Here is a 19,914-nt window from a genome sequence, read left to right on the forward strand (position 1 = left end):
ATTGTCTACTCAGACTGGCAGCAGCTCTCCAGGACCTCAGGCAGAAGTTTTCCCCATCACCTACTGCCTGGTTCTTTTTAACTGGAGATGGCAGGGATTGAACCTGGGACTTTCTGCATGCAAAGCAGAGTCCCTTCCACTGAGCCACAGCCCCTCCATCAGTGGCTATTACCCACAACGTATAGACAGAACACTGTGTATGAGGCAATGATGCTCTGTATTCTTGGTGTTTGGGGGGCAACAGTGGGAGGGCTTCTGGAGTTCTGGCCCCACTGGTGGCCCCTGGATTTTGACAGCTGTGTGACACAGAGTGTTGGACTGGGGGGGCCACTGGCCTGATTCAGCACAGCTTCTCTGACACCCTTATGATTCAGTACACGGCAGCTTTGTGTGTGTTCACGTGAGGTTGTCCCATTGCCCCAAACACAGGATCCTGGAACTCTCTATTAAACGGCCCCGCAAAGGCACTAATGACTGCCCTTAGGGCCCATTTCAAATATCTTCCGTGCTTTCTGGACGTTATCTTGGAAAAGGGAGATTATTCTGTAAAAGGGCAGGCTTGGGGCAGGGGTTCTGGGAGAGCCCAGGGGGGTGCCAAGTGGCCCTGTGACCCACTCCTCCTCTGCCTGCCCAGGATGATGGAGCTGATCTCTCAGAAGCAGCGGGAGCGAGAGGAGCGGGAGAAACGGGAGAGCATCGAGCGGGAGAAGCAGCGCCGGAAGCAGGGCCAGGAGCTCTCCCTCATCCGCCAGAAGCTGCAGGAGGACGAGATGAAGAAGCTGGCGGAGGACAGGCGCAAGGAGAAGATGGAGGAGAAGCTGGCCAAGTGAGAGCCCTGCGGGGAGGGGGAGGGAACGGCTTAGCCCCCGAGGCGGGGAGGCCGCGTCTACGGGCTGGACGGCAGGAAGCCCAGCTGTGGGTTTAGGCAAAGGAATGGGCCGCCGGGGCTCAGGGGAAGAGCAACTGCTTTGCATGCAGAAAGTCCCAGGTTCGGTCCCTGGCGTCTCCGGTGGAAAAGGATCAGGTCATGGGTGATGTGAAAGACCTGAGGCCTTGGAGGGCGACTGTTGGTCTGAGTAGGCAGACCTCCTGGCTGTGATGGACCACGTCTGATTCAGCACAAGGCAGCCTCGTGTCTGTTTCACGTGACGCATTTATGTGGCGAAGGTATTCCCCCCGTTCAGTCTCTGGTATCTCCTGAGAGAAAGATGTCACCACAAAGCAGGACTCACTGGACCTAACCAGGCTACATCGGCCAAGGGCATAAGGCACCTTCCTGTGTTGCTGCTGGGCAGGAGTTGTCACTTAGTGAAGAGGCACCTGCTTCGCATGCTGAAGTTAGAGAACAACTTGGACTAAAGCCCGGGAGGGGAAACTCTCCTCTTCCCCTCCTTCTTCCTCCAGAAAGCACCTGCTGGTCTGTGGCTTGCTAGACAAAAGCTAGAGTTACGTTCCTAAGCGATCCAGGGCTTGGGGGAGCGAGGGGCTGTCTGGACCAAGGAAGAGAGTGAACGGATTTCTCGCTGTACGTAACTCGTCTGCCGACTTAGACCATCCCGAGCCTGCATTTGGAAATGCTGGGTGACCCAACATAATTTCAGTTAATGAGACATTTCTAGTTAACTCTTAGGGGGTAGGCATGTGGGTGAGGGGAAGGGTAACGGGTGTACTGCGGAGGAAGAGAAGGGAATAGGGCTTTGGGGAGGGGTGTATTGAAGAAGGAGAGAATGTTGTGACTGGAGGAGCACGGGAGGAAAGACGGCCTGCCTCTCTCCAGGATACTGGACACCTTCCCTGGGCCTTCTGTGTTGGGCGCTGCCGTCTTGGAAGAGGTTTAGAAGCCACTGAAAAGGCTGATCTCAGTATATGGGAGACTTTGAAATCTAGAGAGACTTGCGTGTCTGGAGGAGGAGGACGGACGGAGAAAAGGAAATGCTACTTTATACAGAGACTGATTAAATGTGGAATTGGCTGCCAGAGGATATAGTGATGGCCACAGGAATAAACAGCTTTAAAAGGGGATTAGATAGATCCACGGAGGATGAGTCTATTAGCGGCTACTAGCCATGCTGACTGTGAGGAACCTCCACTTTCAGAGGCACTAAGCCTCTGAATCCCAGAGCCAGGGGGCAACAAAAGGGGCCTCTCTCTGCCCTGTTGTTGGCCCTCCAGAGGAGCTGGTTGAGGCCACTGTGGGAGACAGGATGCTGAGCTAGATGGACCACTGGTCTGATCCAGCAGGGCTCTTCTTGTATTCCAGAGACTGAGCCTGACGGGGTAGCGTACTTGTTTTTACAACTGCCTCCATTAAATCTGCTCTTTTTGTCCCCAGGCAGCGTGTGCGAGAGAAGATTGAACGTGACAAGGCTGAGAGAGCCAAGAAGGTGGGTGTGCGTAGGAAGGGGGTGTTTCTGCTGTTGTTCCTCAGTGAGAGGGGGAGATCAGAGTCTCTGTGGCTGTGTGGGTCACGCAGTGTGAGACACAACAGGGTTGGATTCAAAGGTTGTTTCCCACTAGTGGGAGGAAGGGCAGGTGTCGCTGATTCCCCCCCCATGCTGTTCCTGAGCATCCCTTGTCCCCAAGGCACAGCATGCCAGGAACCAGCCAACCCTCCTGCCTTGCAGGTGTGAGTTACACCAATGGAAGATAGTTTCAGGTTGAGTAGCCATGTCGGTCTGCAGCGGAAGAGCCAGATTCGAGTCCTGTCGCTCCTTAAGAGACCAACAAGATTTCCTGAGAGTATCTGATGAAGGGAGCTTAGATTCTCAAAAGCTTCTACCCTGGAAATCTTCTTGGTCTGTAAGGTGCTCGAGTCTCACTTTTCCACTGAAAATGACATTTGGATTCAGCATCCAGCCTGCCATTCCCAAAGAGCAGCCAAGGCACTTGCCTGCAAGTAGACCTACTGCCGGAGAAGTGTACTGCAGCCTCCCATGTCAAGTGTTGGGTGACAACTTTCCTTTATCTAGAAGATGGACCGATTTGTACGTTAATCCCCCCGCCCCCGAGAGTCTCTTCCACACCCTTCTGGTAACTTGTCATCATGCAAAAACAGAACAACCCAAGAAGACACTTCTGCGGCCCAAAGCAGCCTTGCGCAGGGGTTGCCCCTCAGCAGCTCTTTCAGGTGCTCTGTGAGATCGTTTACTAATGCAGTGGAGACCTGAAATCCAGTGTCATGACAGAACTTGGCTTCAGTACCTTCGGTGGAACTGGGCAGTTCTCAACCAGCCGATCCATGCTGCTGAATTGTCCTCCTGAGGTCCACTGTGGTCTCTAGTGCCCGGCAGTGATGGCAGGGATCACAGGGATCTGTTCGAATCCTCAGAGGAGGAAGGATCCACAGAGCCCTGGTGTAGGGGTGGGGAAGAGAGGGGTAGGTGGAGTGGCACCTCCTAGCTGGTGGTGATGCAGAGGTAGGGAAGGCCTCTTCAGGAAGTTCGCAGTTGTCCCATCTATCACCGCCTTCATCACCTTTTTAGACGGGGCCAGGTTTCCCCTTCAGACAGAGAATGGTGAAGATAGCAGCCAGGAAGCCCTCGCTAATTGTGGGCAGCTAAAACTGTCCCCCTGCCCTGGGTGATCCAGGCTAGTCCGGTCTTGTCAGATCTCAGAAGCTAAGCAGGGTCGGCCCTGGTTAGTATTTGGATGGGAGACCAGCAAGGAAGTCCAGGGTCTCTATGCAGAGGCAGGCCATGGCAAACCACCTCTTGCCTTGAAAACCCTATGTCAGCAGCAACTTGACAACACTTCTCTCTCTCTCTCTCTCTCCCTCTCTCTCTCTCACACACACACACGAAATTGCAAGCGGGAACTCTTCTTTTAACTTTGGTTGTTTCCCTTAACTTCAAGGGAGGTGCCCCTGTCTGAGCTCAACGTGGTATCGTCTAAAAAAAAAAAGCTTTATAATCCCTTCTGAAAATCACAGCTGGAGGCCATGCTGTATCCTTGGGAAAGCGCTAGCCCTCCTAGTGGCAGATGCCCTTAGCTCAGGCACTCAACATGCTTGACTCTGGGCCCTAGATTTCACTGGAAAAAGGGGGCTCCTTCACGGAGTCCTAAATAGACTCATTGACGCTCTGGAAATAACATTGCAAGGAACAGCAGCTTGGGTTGCTTATGCTATCAAGCCCGGCCTAACAGAACGAATTCAGACCGTTGGTCGCTGATGGCTCCGTGGCTGGATCTGCTGTGCACAGAGCAATGAAAGGGAAACTCTCTGGTCAGGTGGGATAGTGTACGGCAGCTTGAATCATTTCCTCTTTTCTCCTTTCTCCAGTTCGGTGGCTGCAGCAGCTCTTCCCAGGCATCCACCCCGCCCGAGCCAATCGCCCCCGCACCGGTTCCCTCCTCACCTAGCCAGGAGCCCCCTGTCAAGCGAGAGTACGACCAGTGCAGGATACAGGTAATGGGCCAGGGGTGGCCGGGCGGGCGGGAGGGGAAGGCCTGGAGACTGTGTGACACTCTGCGCGTGCTCTGCTTTTTGGCCAAGGTAGGCTCCCAGAGTCGCTTGCAACCAATGCTAGCCTCACAAAACAGCTGCGGTAACTGACTTGTACTGAGAGCAGTAAACCAAAGACGATCGTACAGACAGAAGAAGCGAGAGCAGCAAAAGAGGAACTTTGGAGATGGAATTGGCTCCAGGCCACCTTGTGGTTAGCGGCATTGTAAGCTCTCACTTCGGTTCTCCTGGTATTTCAGTTGCTGCTGCTGCTGCTTCAGTTAATTTCTGAGGACCACAGAAGCCGCAAGGGGAAGCGAACACAGGTGCTCGGGCACTACACACAGACCTGATTATGCTGGCTGTCGGGTGGACAAGGGGGATCCAATAGATATTGTTTACCTTGACTTCCAGAAAGCTTTTGATAAAGTTCCTCATCAAAGGCTCCTAAGTAAGCTCAAAAATCATGGATCAAAAACTGGCTAATTAATAGAAAATAGAGAGTGAGTATAAATGGGCAGTTCTCTCAGTGGAGGGGGGTAAGCAGTGGGGTACCGCAGGGATCAGTACTTAGTGTACGGCAGCTTGAATCATTTCCTCTTTTCTCCTTTCTCCAGTTCGGTGGCTGCAGCAGCTCTTCCCAGGCATCCACCCCGCCCGAGCCAATCGCCCCCGCACCGGTTCCCTCCTCACCTAGCCAGGAGCCCCCTGTCAAGCGAGAGTACGACCAGTGCAGGATACAGGTAATGGGCCAGGGGTGGCCGGGCGGGCGGGAGGGGAAGGCCTCGTGACTTTTCTGGCGGAAGATGGGCTCTGCTCAAGACAAATGCTCTTGTCGAGGTGACTCTGGAGAGGCGAGGCTTTGCTGTTCGCCAGCCTCCCCCTGGTTGAAAATGTTTATTTTAGCTGTGTGTGACACTCTGCGCGTGCTCTGCTTTTTGGCCAAGGTAGGCTCCCAGAGTCGCTTGCAACCAATGCTAGCCTCACAAAACAGCTGCGGTAACTGACTTGTACTGAGAGCAGTAAACCAAAGACGATCGTACAGACAGAAGAAGCGAGAGCAGCAAAAGAGGAACTTTGGAGATGGAATTGGCTCCAGGCCACCTTGTGGTTAGTGGCATTGTAAGCTCTCACTTCGGTTCTCCTGGTATTTCAGTTGCTGCTGCTTCTGCTGCAGTTAATTTCCGAGGACCACAGCAGCCGCAAGGGGAAGCGCACACAGGTGCTCTGGCACCACACACAGACCTGATTATGCTGGCCGTCGGGTGGAGCTTCTCTTGCCTGGGCTGAGACCAAACTGGAAGGGCCATGGCTCAGTAGAAGAATCACAGAGTTGGGAGGGGCCATATAGGCCATCTACATCAACCCCCTGTTCCCAAGTCCCTCAGCCTTTCATCGTAGGGCTGGGTCTCCAGACCCCTGATCATCCTCGTTGCTCTCTTCTGCACCCGCTTCATTCTATCCACATCCTTTTTTTGAAGTGAGGCCTCTGGAACTGCACACAGTACTCCAGGTGTGGCCTGACCAATGTGGTGTACAATGGAACTATGACATCTGGCGATTTAGACACTATGTCTTTGTTGATACAAGCCAAGATCACATTAGCCTTTTTTGCCGCTGCATCACACTGATTGCTCATATTTAGCTTACAGTCCACCCGTACCCCAAGATCTTGTTCACACACACTGGCACTCAAATGTGTATCCCACACCCAGTATGCGTGCTTCTCATTTCTGTTACCCAAGAGCACCTGTTCTGCCTTCAGAAGGTCCTGGGCTCAGTCCCGAGCACTTCCAGTTCAAAGGGTCCCAGATGTCAAAGCCACTTGCTTGTCAAAGGAGACCATGCTGAGCTGAACGGACCGGCGGTCTGACTTGGTGCATGACTGCTTTGCCCCAGGCCTCTTGCTGTTCCAAGCAGCCCCCGGGAGCAATCCCAGTCATCAAGGGCCAGTGTAAGCCCTGGTGCCGACCTCTCCCGCGCCATGAGTGCTTTAGGTAGCCTTAAGGGCAGACCACTTCTGGCTTCAGACCTTCCGACTGCAGCCATGTGGAGAGGAGGATACGGATCCACCTGGCAGGATGTACCTTCGGGACTGTCTCCTACAATAAGTCCCCAGGAGAACCCTGAGATCAGCAGATAATAACCTGCTGGTGATCCCTGGCCCTAGAGGGCTTTCTTGGCTCTGGCCATGACCTGGTGGGACTCTCTGCCAAATAAAATCAGGGCCCTGCGGGATCTGATGCAGTTCCACAGGGCCTGCAAGGCAGCGATGTTCCACCAGGCTTTCAGCTGAGGACAGCAATGGGAGGTTGAGACCGGCACCCTCTCTTTCTCTTCTGTGGCCCCCATGTACTCCCCCCTGCCCTGCCGTGCAGGACAGCGGTGTGGCCGACAGAAGAGAAACTGTAATTGCCATTTCGATGGGTTGCATTTTTTGTCTTATTGATGGTTTTCTGTGTCCACTTTTAACTATAAATTGTAATTTTTAATGTTTTATCATGACTGAATCACCCAAAGACTTTCCTGCCTCCCCCCCTCCCACTTCTGCCCACTGATCTCCACACAGTGCTGCTCCTGGAGGACACGGGATGCTGAGGAATGATACCCGAAAAAGGGGTGTCTGTGCAGGGAAGGGGGAATTGGCGGCAGTTGCCAGTTTAGTCTGGGTCCAGCCCAAGCTCTTCTGCAAAACCCCGGCTTGGTGTGTGCCCCCCCACCCCGGTGGATGTTTGCTGGCTTAAGACATGACCTCTTTTGCAGTGGCCCCTGCCTTTCCCTCTCCAAGGCTGGTTGCCGGACACACTTGGAGTTTACAGTTTGAGGTACCAGATCAAAGCTTCTTTGGTTACTTAGGCGTCAGGTGGATTGGAGGAACTGTTTCTCCCTTCCCTCCCTCCTGATTTATCCCTTTCAGTTCTGCACCAGTGACAGTATTGGTGCCCTGTTAGTTTGGCTGAACGTTCTATTGGTGTCATTAGCAGAGGCCTTTCTGCTGCTGTCGCATTGATTTATGTTTCCGCATCATTCTCGGAAGCAGCATTGAGAGCTGTCCGAGTATAAATTTTGAAGAGAAGATTACTCTTATTGCCCTAGCAAAATCTTTCAGGTGCCAAAGGGGAGCCTGGGCAAAATAAATGCCTGGACGCTTCTCCTCGAATCCCTTTTACCAGATATTTTGACCTCTCCACACCTTTCATCTTGTTCTATTTTACATTCACTTCAGTTTTACCATAGAGTTTACCATAGAGTTTCTGGCACATGAAGCTGCCTTGTACCGAATCAGACCACCAGTCCATCAAAGTCAGTACTGTCTACTCAGACTGGCAGCAACTCTCCAGGGTCTCAGGCGGAGGACTTTCACACATTACCTGCTGCCAGATTTTTTTTCACTGAAGATCCTGGGGATTGAACCTGGGACCTTCTGCATGCCAAGCAGATGCTCCCTGCTTTACTGCAGAGCTGGTGGCAGAAGCCTTGCGCTGATGACCTGTCCGCATATTGATTCAGTGCGCGAGGAGGGAGACCAAGCATGAGCCTCTCCCTCCACCTCCGTGCCGTTGCCTCATCTGCATGGCGCACATGTGCAGAGCAGATAGGCCTGCACACACTCCCCTCCCCATGATCGGCAACATTTGGAAAGCGGGCGTCACCGATCACAGGGAGGGACATACGCACAGGCACTCCTTCCGCACATTTGCACCATGCAGACAGTCGGCCAGTTGCATGGAGTTGGGGCCAGCATCTCTGTTAAGAGAGCTGCGGTGGTTTTTGTAGGTGCTGAAGGCCCTCCCCCCTTTCCCTCTGGCACACCAAGCCTCCTCAGTCGGCCCGGCCCCTCTTCTTTGACAGGTGAGGCTGCTGGACGGGACGTCGCTCACGCAGACCTTCAGAGCCAAAGAGCAGCTGGCGGCCGTCCGGCTCTACGTGGAGCTGAAAAAGGACGGTGGCGAGGAGCCCTTCATCCTCCTCACGAGCTTCCCTCGGCGCGTCTTCACCGAGGAAGACATGGAGAAGCCCTTGCAGGAGCTGGGTGAGTTGGGGACAGCTGGGGGGTGGCTTACAGGGGGGCGGAGGGGGCGGTTCCCCTCTCCCACTGCCCCAGGTGGGACTTGGGCCTCAGTAGGGCTTGACTAGAGCGAGAGGCTCAGCTTCTCCCTAGTGGCAGCCCTGCCTGCTGTAACTGCGCGTTAGAAGTCTGGCCCTCCCCCCTCGAGTTCTCCCTTTCGCGTATCCCGACTGTGGGATTCTTCCCTGCTCTAAACCACCCGGACTCATTTCCCCACGGCCTTTTCTCTGCATCCCAGCAGACTGCGGATCCCCTCCAGGAAAAGGGGGCTTGTTTCTCCCTGTTTTGTAGAGTAAATACGAGAGGTGGATGGACTACAGAAATTCTTCAGTTTCCAGTGGCTCTGCCATGTTTGATACTTGCTATGAAAATTGGTGGGGTTGGGGATAGGGATGTGCATTCGGCTTTCCCAAACGAAAAAAAATACCGAATAAATACCTGCTGTGGCCGGGGGGGGGGGGGGGGGGCGGGGAAGCAGGGCAGGCATGGAAGCATGCCTGGGCTCCCTGCTTTCCCTTCTCTAGCTACCCTGGGTCAGCTGACTGGCGGAGAGTGAAATTGACAAAGAAAGCCAAACCGGCTTCCAGAAGGAAAGAAGGCATTTTTAAATGCCTCCCTTCCCTCCTGTCCGGTATATCAGACCTGAATATATATTTGGGAATACCGAATATTTCCCCAGTCCTGATACTTTACCGGTATTGGACTGGGGATATTCGGCATTTACCAATATTTTTTTGGGTCTGATATACCCGAAGCCGAAAAATACCGATTATTATTTTTTTTGCACACTCCTAGTTGGGGAGGTTGCTTGAAGGCTGACATCTTTGTTATGTCTGAGTAGTGAGGCACAGATGTACGACACTTGACTTAGCTCTGGCAACTCCAGAAGCTGGATATGAGTCTCTTATTGAATTGGTGGAGCCCACAACCATAAGAGTTGGAAGGGGGCATCTAGGCCATACAGGAAATCCAAAGCTATCGCTTCCCTGGCAGACTGGTTGGCCCAGACTTTGCTTGAAGATATCCAGCCCTCCCCACAAATATAATGTAAGGAGTAGCATGGTGTAGCGGTTAAATTGTCGGACTAGGTTCTGGGATATCCAGGGTCAAATCCCCACTCTACCGTGGAAGCTTCGCTGGGTGGTTTAAATACACTCTTGGGGGTTTTGCACACATAGGGAAGTTACCCACTGAGTCAAGTTATTGCTGTCTAACCCTGTGAGCTCTGCCCTTCTAGAAAGCGGGGTAGCCCAGTTTCCGGAGGCGAATCCTAATCTTTGTCGCCTCTGTTTCTGTGTTTAACATCAGACTCTGTCGTGTCACGTAACACAAAGTTGAGCGAATACCGACATAACCTGATTTTTGACATAAACTGCAGCTCACTGTGCGTCAGTGAAAACCAGCTGTTTGGCTGGAATCTGGGAACCCTAAGCTGCTGGCGTGGGTTCTGGATTCCATGTTGGTGAATGAATGACTAGTCTTTGTCGTTGTCCTCACCCCACTCCCAAGGTGTTCTCGCTAAGCTCTCCCTTCAACTTCTTCCTTTCCTCGCCGCAGGTCTGGTGCCTTCAGCTGTGCTGATCGTTGCCAAGAAAGGGAACAGCTGAAAAGGGACCCCCCCCTTTGCACGTCTCAACCTCGGTCTCAGCCCTCCTTCCTTTGCCGCTGCCGGAGGTGAACCTCTCCTTCCCTCGTGCTCCACCTCTGGGGGGCTACCTCACAGCCCCCCACCACCACCACCTTGGTTTTCCAACCGGCTCTGCCCGCAAAGACTCCAAGAGCAGCGCTATCATTCGGGCTGGGATTCAGAATCGACGACGCTTGGAGGCGGGAGGGGTGGGAGGGGGGGTTGGGGCCCCTCCCGGCCTCTTGGTGCGGAGGGGCAGCGTTGCAACTTGGCTGCCCTGGCGGGGGGGAGGACCAACTATGAATAAAAAAACCTCTTTCTCTTCTGGTTCTCGTTCTGGCCGTTCTTTACCTGCAGAGAGGCAGAGCGAGAGTTGGGACTCGGCCAGGTCCTTTTGAGATAGTGGAATTTGTGCTCATGTGGGCTTGTCCAGGGTGTACGCATCTTTTTGCACCGCAAAAAAGAAAATCTTGGTTCTGCCTGTTGGGGCGGTGGTTCACGTACTGCTACGAAGATGTCAGCGTGGTCATGCTGCTGTGGTAACAAGTCCATACCTATGATTGCTCTCTTGAAGTATCTGAAGGGCTGTCCCTTTTAGAGGAGGGCAGGGAGCTGCTCCTGCTGGCAGCAGAGGACAGGACTCCCAATAATGGGTTTAAATTAAGAGCGGGAAGGTACCGGCTGGATATTAGGGAAAACTTTCTGACAGTAAGACTTGTGCAGCAGTGGAATGGGCTGCCTAGGGGAGGTGGTGAGCTCCCCCTCTCTGGCAGTCTTGAAGCAGCGGCTGGACAAGCACTTGAAGCAGCGGCTGGGATGCTCTAGGGCTGATCCTGCATTGAGCAGGGGGATGGACTAGATGGCCTCTGTGTGGCCCCTTCCAGCTCTGGGATCCTATGAAGCTGCCTTATCTTGAACCAGACAGTTTGTCCATGAAGGGCAGTCCTGTCTACTCCCGACTGGCCGCCGCTCTCCAGGGTCTCAGGCAGAGGTCTTTCACATCACCTCCTACCTGCTCCTTGAACTGGAGATGTCGGGGATTGAACCCGAGACCTTCATGCCAAGCAGATGTTCTACCACTGAGCCATGCCCCCCCCCCCCCAGCACCCTGGCTCTCATGGTAAGGGAGGGTGTGTGTGAGTCATCTGGTCTGCTCAGAGTCTTGTGTACGGCTTCCTGCCAAGTGATGAGGGGTGAAATATTTGGCAGAAGCTTGTACAGAGCCAGTTTGGTGTAGTGGTTAAGAGCGGCGGACTGTAATCTGGAGAACTGGGTTTGATTCCCCACGCCTCCTCCACATGCAGCCAGCTGGGTGACCTTGGGCCAGTCACAAGTTCTCTCAGAGCTCTCTCGGCCCCACCTACCTCACAGGGCGTCTCTTGTGGGGAGGGGAAGGGAAGGAGGCTCTGAGTGAAGGGCAGGATATAAATCCAACCCTTCTTCCGACATGCCCTCAGGGGGGGATCCTGCTGCAGTCCCTCCCACACATGGGCGACATACAGAGGGGGGAGAGCACTTCCATCCCCACCAGAGGGACCGATGACTGGATTGCTGTACTGTGGCTCAGCCCTGGCCCTGGGTGGCTCAGGCTAGCCCAGTCTCAGTTAGTACTTGGGCGGGGAGGCCACCCAGGAAGTCCGGGATTGCTACGCCTTGGCAAACCACCTCTGAACGTCTCTCGCCTTGAGAACATCATGCGGCCGCTGCGACGACTTGACAGCGTTGTCCTCCGCCACCCACCAATTCAGTGTGACTGACGTCGAACCCTGGGGACAGCGGATTAAAACAGCTGCGACTACTTGACAGCGTTGTCCTCCGCCACCAACCGATTCAGTGTGACCAGTGTTCCCTCTAAGCTGAGTTAGCGTGAGCTAGCTCAGTTTTTTAGCCTCTGGCTCACACATTTTTGTCTTCGCTCAGGAAGGATGACTCCAGAGCAACCTAATTTATGCAGCTGCCAAACTGCTCGCTTTGATGCCAGTTGCTCACAAAGTAGAATTTTTGCTCACAAGACTCCACAGCTTAGAGGGAGCATTGAGTGTGACTGGCGTCGAACCCTGGGGACAGCGGATTAAAACAGGAGGGCACCTCACCTGCCTTTTCATGACACACTGCTGCTTTTCTGGGTAGGAGGGAAGGGCGAGGCTGTCTCCCCCCCCCTTTTGTGTGGCTGAAGAAATTGGAACTGGTTTCCTAAACGTCTCTAAAACACGAGACTTTAGCTTTGAGAGGGAGTTGCCGTGTTTCTGCTCCTGCTCAGGGTCATCCCACAGAACCGCAGCGGTGGCTGATTCAAGGGCAGGCAATGTTACTTCGCCACACGCTGCCTAATCTATGGAATTCACTGCTCAGGATGGACTCCAACTTACATTGCTCTAAAACTGGGGTAGTTTCATTTAGGATCGGGCTATCACTTACTGGGCCTGAGCACGCAAAAGCGACCAGGGCTCTGCACATTTTTCACAATCAGAGGGCCAAACTATTAGAATTCAGAGCAAGAGGTCAGCAGAGAGCTAGTATAATATGACCCGTTTGCACAAATGATATATATATTACTAGTCAACACTGGTTGTTGTGAGTCCTATATTAGGCAATGGCATACATGATAACACACAGATAATGAATACACACAGGAGCACCCTAGTTGGTCATTTCCCTACCTGTAAAGTACTTTCAAGAAGCATTTCAGGCCCATAAAAAGTCTTTGCCTGCCCTTCCCCCTCCACAGCTGGTTATTTTAACACTGCAGACCCCTAAAATAGACCATCCACCTTCAGAGGCAATCTACCACTAAATATTATTGGGGGTGGGGGGAGAAGAGGGCTATTGCTTTTCTGCCCTACAGCATCATGGGAAAACTTCATGCTGGAAGACATGGGCCTGATCCACAGGGCTGCTCCTATTAAGCCACATAGTTCCAGAATATTTTAAGAGGAGGAAACAAAACAGAACTTGTTACAGGCACAGAGTCAATGGGGTGTGGGAAAAGACATCATCCAAAAATAAGAGCTCCCCCTTGTCTCAGTTTGTAGCCTCTGATATCACATGCTGTTTATGCCTCCTAACTTAAGTCTGGTTTATTTTGAACGAAGTTGGGTTTTTTTGGTACAAGATAGTTTTTTATTATTCAGAAGAACACAGACTCTGTACTCTTCAGGTGGGACAAAGCAGCCTAACATTGGCTGTATGAAAACAGAAAAGAAAAACAGTCAATTGAAAGTGAGAGGAAGATGCCAGTCGCGCTCCTTCTGTTCAGGTACGCTGCCACCATCAGCACCGACCTCCGGAGTTTCTTCTTCCTAACTTCTTACTGTTCTCCTGTAGGTGGCATAAAGCAGTGCTGAACAGAGAGACGGGTGGGTGACTCCTGCCAGCAGGGTGATGCCGCTCATTCCCCTTTCCGCTTCTGTTTCCCAACTGGGTCAGCAATCACTACAGCACCCCAGGCGACAAGACCTAGAACAACAACAACAGGAGATTGGATTTATACCCCCACCCTTCACTACCCAAAGGAGTCTCAAGAGTGACTTACAATCTCCTTCCCCTTCCCCTCCCCACAACAGGCACCCTGTGAGGTAGGTGAGGCTGAGAGAGCTCTCTCGAGAACAGCTCTGAGAAAACCTGTGACTGACCCAAGGTCACACCAGCAGCTGCGTGTGGAGGAGTGCGGAATCAAACCCAGTTTTCCCAGATTAGAGTCCGTGCACTCCTAACCGCTGCACCAAACTGGCTAGGAGAACAGAGGGAGGATGTCAGCAGCGGAGAAGTACATTTGTTTAATGGCCTTCACCCCACCTCTCCATCCAAAGACCACTAAGGTAGCATAATTTTTAAAATGAACGTTACATAGTAAAACAAGGCACCCTGACCCTGCTGGCCCCATCTCAGAAGTTAAACAGAGTTGGCCCTGGTCAGTATTTGGACGGGAGACCACCAAGGAATACCAGGGTTGTTACGCGGAGGCAGGCAATGGCAGACCACTGCGCAATGTCTCCTGCCTTGAAAACCCCATGGGGTCGCCCTAAATCAGCTGTCATTTGACGGCACACACACAAAAAAGTAAAACAAGGTGCCTCTCTCATAAGCAGGGGTCATTTCCTGCAGGAGCACACAGGAGCGGAGCTCCGGCAGTAAAGAGCCCAGGGGGTGGGCACATGCAACAAGCCCCACCCCCTGCTCCCAGCAGCCCTCCGTCAGGGCCAGAAGCAGCCAGGTAAGTTGCAGAGGCCCTCCCCCCGGCCCAAAACAGTCCAGTGGCACCTTTAAGACCAAGTTTTATTCAGGTACAAGCTCTCCCTCCTCTCTCTGAGGACAGATCTGCACGTCCCCCCCCCAGCTAGCAATCCAGTGGAGCCTGAGTGGCGGGTGTTGCCTTCTGATACACTTCCGGTGATGTCAGGGGGTGTGGCATATGCAAATAAGTCATGCTAATGAGTTATGCTAATGAGCTCCTGCACCTCTTTTTCTACAAAATGACCCCTGCTCATAAGCAACAAACCCCCCCCCCCCAGAAGTGGAGGGAGGACTTGACTATTCTCATCCAACTGAATGCCAGCTGAAAAGCGGCTTTTGCAGGGTGTTCCAAAGGTTTGGGGCGATGTGGAGAGATATGTGGAAGCTTCCTGTGACACCTAGAACACAAGCCAAACTCCCTCGAGATTCACAGGCCCGGATTATGGTCGGAGGGAACGTAATCCAGCCATTCCATTAAAGCACAGAAGGGCTGAGCCTGGCCAGTGTGTGGCTAAGAGACCTCCGAAAATCAGCCTTAAATTCCACAGAAGAAAGGCAGGATGTGAATCTCCCACCCCAAGGTAAGCCTGCTTTTCAGGGCACATAACCAGCAGAACAGACTTACAAGGGAAGAGACAGATATAAATCCTATGAAGAAAGGTTGAAGGAGCTGGGTATGTTTAGCCAGGAGAGGAGATGACTGCTGGTGACCTTCCAACAGATGGGGCCACTGTTGCTGCTCAGAATTGTGGCCACGCTTGCTATTTCCCTGAAGGGGCTCACTGGCAAAGCACCAGCTCTGCAAGCAGGGGGCCCTAGGTGTAACCCCACATCAAGGATCTCAAGCAGCAGATGCTGGCGAAGACGCTGGAGAGCTGCTGCCATCATTCAGAGGAAAGAATATGGAGTTTGAGGGATGAATGGACTCACTCATTAGAAGACAGCCTTATATTGAAGCAGTGGGAAAAATAAAATAAGCTCACCAAAGAAAACAGTTCTATTTAACACACTTGGTTGTACTTTTTATAATATTTACAATGCAAATTTCTTATGTCACACAAAAATCATCCTTATGCAAAGTAATGTCTTTGGGAAGACATTAGAGAGATCATCAGCAAATTCCATTATTTAACAACAGATACTGACCGGGGGGGGGAGAGAATTAGTATTTTGCTAGGGTAATCTGCCACTTCAACAGAGCTCTTAATGATCATGCTGGTGACCTTCCAACAGATGGGGCCACTGTTGCAATTGTGGCCACGCTCTCTATTTCCCTGAAGGGGCTCACTGGAGGAGGCCCTAGGTGTAACCCCACATCAAGGATCTCCAGCAGCAGATGCTGGGGAAGACGCTGGAGAGCTGCTGCCGTCATTCAGAGGAAAGAATACTGAGTTTGCGGGACGAATGGACTCACTCATTAGAAGACAGCCTTATATTGAAGCAGTGGGAAAAATAAAATAATCTCACCAAAGAAAATAGTTCTATTTAACACACTTGGTTGTACTTTTTATAATATTTATAATGCAAATTTCTTATGTCACACAAAAATCATCCTTATGCAAAGTAATGTCTTTGGGAAGACATTAGAGAGATGTTGCGTTGATCCACATTATTGTCATTCCTGCAGTGCTCCGTCAAGAGATTGGTGATGAGCACCCAACAGAGAGATAGAGTTGATAAAGATATCCAAAACTGCTTGTTAATCCTAGGAAAGTGTCTTCTCTTTATCTCTTGTATTCCTTGGATTCACATTTTTAAACGAAGGAGTGATAAATGCTATTTAGGAGCTTGAAAAACGAAGACTTTTTAGTCTGCTTTTCCACTTCATAGCTCTATCAAGACGACTTGAAGAGAAAACATTCCAAAACAGTGTCAAGAATATTTGCATCAAGATTTTGTATTGTACTCACATCATTATCTACTGGCTTTGCCTATGTTTATGGCATGTACTTTACATAAGGATGATTGTTGTGTAACATAAGAAATTTGCATTATAAAAAGTACAACCAAGGGTGTTAAAGTCATAGAACAGTGGTTTTCTTCGGTGAGCTTATTTTATTTTTCCCCATTGTATTCACACCAAAGCCTGTCTTGTTTTTGTTATATTAGAAGCAGGGCAGTCCAGTTCTGAGCTGAGTCCTTTAATTAGGATCACACAGGAAGGAAGGAAGCCCCTCACCTTGATACAGCTGATCTGGCCACCTGGATCCATGCCATGGTGACACTGAGACTAGACTACTGGAATACACTGTACATTGGTCTGCCCTCAAAATCAATTTGGCAATGCCAGTTGGTGCAGACTAGCACAACTTGGCTACTAGCGGGAGCTAGATGGAGCACGCACATTATTCCCATTCCACAGTCACTCCCCTGCCTGCCATCAGTTACCAGGCTCAATTTAAAGTATTCGCTATCACATATAAAGCCCTTCATGGCCTTGGGCCCTCCTATCTGCAAGACTGTCTCTCCCTGTATGCCCCATCACAACAGATTCACTCATCTGAGTGCCTTCTGCAAACAATTTGGATGTTGGGGGGGGGGGTATTTGTGAATTTCCTGCACCGTGCAGGCGGCTGGACTAGAGGACCCCTGGAGGTCCCTTCCAACTCAATGATTCCGCCAACCTGTAAATGGACGAAATCAACAACTGCCCTTTACCTGTGCCTTCTCTGTTGGCCCCCCCCCCACCTTGGGGAATGGCCTGCCTGCGGAGTTCAGGAAGGCTCACCACTCTCCTGGCTTTCTGCAAACGATGCAAAACTGAATTATTCCAGAGGGCTTTTCTATGCAGACAATACGGTGGCACTAGAAAAGAGCAAGAGTTCAGTAGCAGCCTCAAGACTAATTAAATTTGTGGCAGGGTAGCACTGTGACTGTCACAAAGTTGCTTGGATGAATTATTGGGGACTCTGGTCTGTACCACTGTGTATAGTTTGCCGTGGGTTGGATCCTGTTGTGCAATTTTGCATCATTTAATGTGTCGTGCTAACACCTCCGCTTTGCTTCAGGTCTGGTTTTTAGACTTCTGGCTCATTCTACAACCCTAATCCCATTTCATTATTTACTGAACATCTCATCCTACTGATGGTATTGATTCACCCCAAGTAATCCACCTTGAGTCCCGGTGAGAAAGGCAGGCTATAAAGAACTTAAATAAAACAACCCCCTTGACCTCACACACTTACTGATGAATACTTTGGGAGGAATATCTGACCCCCAACCAACACTAACCTCAAAGGACTGGCACTTCTAGGCAATCAAGCTAACGGTTCATGTTTATTATTCAGAGGCTGGATATAAAATAGATTCTTGAATACACCCGTCATGTTAAATCTATGTTACAGTACAATACATCAAAAGCAGCAAGAAAAGAAAAAAAGTACCAGTAGCAGAACTGACTGGAGAAGAGATGCCATTAAGTGACTCAAGAAAAGGAGCCCAGCCACATGATACCCTTGACACAAATGCTGATTTACTAGATTCTGTTTATGGTTTGGAAATGGGAATTACGACGCAATAAAGCAAACCGATCCAGTAAATCAACATTTGGAGCAGCTCAACCCACAGTTGTTTATTATAGCAAACCAGGTTACAGCTTTACCTCTCAGTACTAAAGACTGGGAACAAATGATAACGGAAAACTTTGCGTTCTGCTTGCGGGCTTCCCCGAATCATCTGGCTGAAGTGGAAATAAGACGCTAGGACGACCCTGGACCTGACCCAGCAGGGCTCTTCTCCTGTCCCCCTCCCCCCCCCCGCCCCTAAAAACCTTATTTAACTTGGAGTTCCAAATGTGGCCTAAGTCGTACGACGAGAAGAAAAATGCAGATTCGCACATGCTTAGAGCAGTGTTCCCTCTAAGATGAGTTGGTGTGAGCTAGCTCTCAGTTTTTTAGCCTCTGGCTCACACTGTTTTGTCTCAGCTCAGGAAGGAGGGCTCCAGAGCAAACTGATTTATGCAGTAGGCAAATCGCTTGCTCACAACTTTAATGCCGGGAGCTTACAAGGTAGAATTTTTCCTCACAAGACTCCACATCTTAGAGGGAACATTGGCTTAGAGGCACTATTTGCCATCTTGTCTCAATGCCACGCCCAGACGGTGAGGCCAGTGGAGTAGAGGCTCTTGACCCACCGCCCTCCCGCACTTACTGATGGCGAAAGTCATCTGGGTGATGTGCCACATATTGGGGGGGATCCCCTGCTGCATGACCCTGCGAGGGCCCAAGTACACCCAGATGCCGGAGCCGATCAGCGCCAGCCCGCTCAGAAGGCGGCAGCCCCAGCAGGACCCGAAAAGGGGCTTGTGGGGGGCTGGAGGAGCAACCTCTGTGGAGTTGGACGACATCGTTCCCCCCCTTGGAAGAAAAATGGCGGCTCCCAGAAACACAGGAAGCGGCTCGTGTAGAACAACGGAAACACGTTTATTTAGGACCGTCTATTACTGTTATTCCCTCTCTATGGAAGGACGTACTGTGTGCCATCATAATTAACGTCCGGGCAGCCGATTGCCTCCGCAGTCATCAGTTCTGCTTTATTAAATTGCTCTGTGCCGTAGCCAAAGTTGGCAGACTAAAGGAAATTTCAAACGGCGGGGTGGCGAGGCCAGGAGAGAAGAGACGACTCAGTGCCAAATTTGGGTTTGCTTCTCTGCACAGTCTACAAAACATCCACGTGAAACAGCCTGTTGGATGTATATGTATAAATGCTTTTATAAAAAGTTGTAAACTTGTTCACAAAAGCAAGGGAAAACGTCTGTGATCTTAAGAGACTGAGCACAACACCTAAATAGGATCAAGAATGATTGGTGGGCAGACCAAAGTTGGCATAGAGAGAGGGCACTTAAAGCATGTGGAATGGTAAGAACCGGTACCTTGAACTGAACTGAGAAGCCATGCAGCTGTTTCAGCAACAGCATACATTTGTAAGGACTTGAACACGTAAGGCAGCCAGTGGTTGTACTTTGCCCTATTTGAAATATCCAAATATTTACAAGGACAGCCCATCCTGGAGCTGAATATTCTACATGGGTATTTCTGTGATTTTAATCTCCCCAAAATGATCTAACTTTGCAGAAATTCAAAGGGGGTACTACTGTCATTATTACTATCAGAAGATATTTCCAGCTATTTCTTCTTCCTCGTGTTCTTAATATATTGGGCCCCATTGCTGAGTGAATGCTCAAGTTCCTTCCTCCCCAAGTCGTCTTTAGGAGCCAGACCACAATTAGAGCACACACATATCGAGCACCCTCACCCCTATATACAATAGCTGTTCCACCTATCTGTTCCCCAGGGGTAGCCCACTTTCTGCCATCTGTTCCTAAGAAATGGGAGTCCCACTTTTGGCAAAATCCTCCTTTTAAAACAGTTCCTTCTCTGCCGACAGATGCTGTTCTTCGTGCTCCCTCCCCCTCCCCTTCCAAGTGGGAGGCTGATGCATCTTCAGTGCAGATGAGCTGTCTGAACAACAACTGGCCAAATAATCCATGTTATCGTTTTACCGTTGCTAACGGTTTACGTACCTTTGCTTTATTGTATCCCTGTC

General features: G+C 51.1%; 2 protein-coding genes across 3 annotated transcripts in view; one reads left to right on the plus strand and one right to left on the minus strand.

The window, feature by feature from the left end:
• The window catches only part of UBXN1 (UBX domain protein 1), a 17,456-nt gene extending 7,026 nt beyond the window's left edge, over window positions 1-10,430 (plus strand). For both annotated transcript variants that reach the window (XM_015414101.1, XM_015414102.1), the window contains exons 6-10: window positions 635-826; window positions 2,333-2,384; window positions 4,280-4,405; window positions 8,294-8,474; window positions 10,068-10,430. In XM_015414101.1, the coding sequence (XP_015269587.1) occupies window positions 635-826; window positions 2,333-2,384; window positions 4,280-4,405; window positions 8,294-8,474; window positions 10,068-10,117 (601 nt within the window). In that variant the 3' untranslated portion in view covers window positions 10,118-10,430. The remainder of the gene's footprint in view (window positions 1-634; window positions 827-2,332; window positions 2,385-4,279; window positions 4,406-8,293; window positions 8,475-10,067) is intronic.
• Window positions 10,431-13,234: 2,804 nt separating this feature from the next.
• TMEM261 (transmembrane protein 261) lies at window positions 13,235-18,755 on the minus strand. The gene is made up of 2 exons (XM_015414103.1): window positions 18,520-18,755; window positions 13,235-13,593 (listed from the first exon to the last, which is right to left on the minus strand). Exons 1-2 carry the CDS (start codon window positions 18,713-18,715, stop codon window positions 13,526-13,528), a joined length of 264 nt encoding a protein of 87 aa, XP_015269589.1. The 5' UTR covers window positions 18,716-18,755; the 3' UTR covers window positions 13,235-13,525.
• Between the last annotated feature and the right edge of the window lie 1,159 nt (window positions 18,756-19,914).

Source organism: Gekko japonicus, unplaced genomic scaffold, assembly GCF_001447785.1.
Source record: "Gekko japonicus isolate JY-2015 unplaced genomic scaffold, Gekko_japonicus_V1.1 scaffold3760, whole genome shotgun sequence".
Lineage (NCBI taxonomy): Eukaryota > Metazoa > Chordata > Lepidosauria > Squamata > Gekkonidae > Gekko > Gekko japonicus.

Bases quoted from the DNA above. Each gene is read 5' to 3' on its own strand.
- TMEM261 (XM_015414103.1), bottom strand. From the start codon at position 18,715: ATGTCGTCCAACTCCACAGAGGTTGCTCCTCCAGCCCCCCACAAGCCC. The intron at 13,594-18,519 runs GTAAGTGCGGGA...TTGTTGTTCTAG, and splicing joins CCAGATGACTTTCGCCATCA to GTCTTGTCGCCTGGGGTGCT.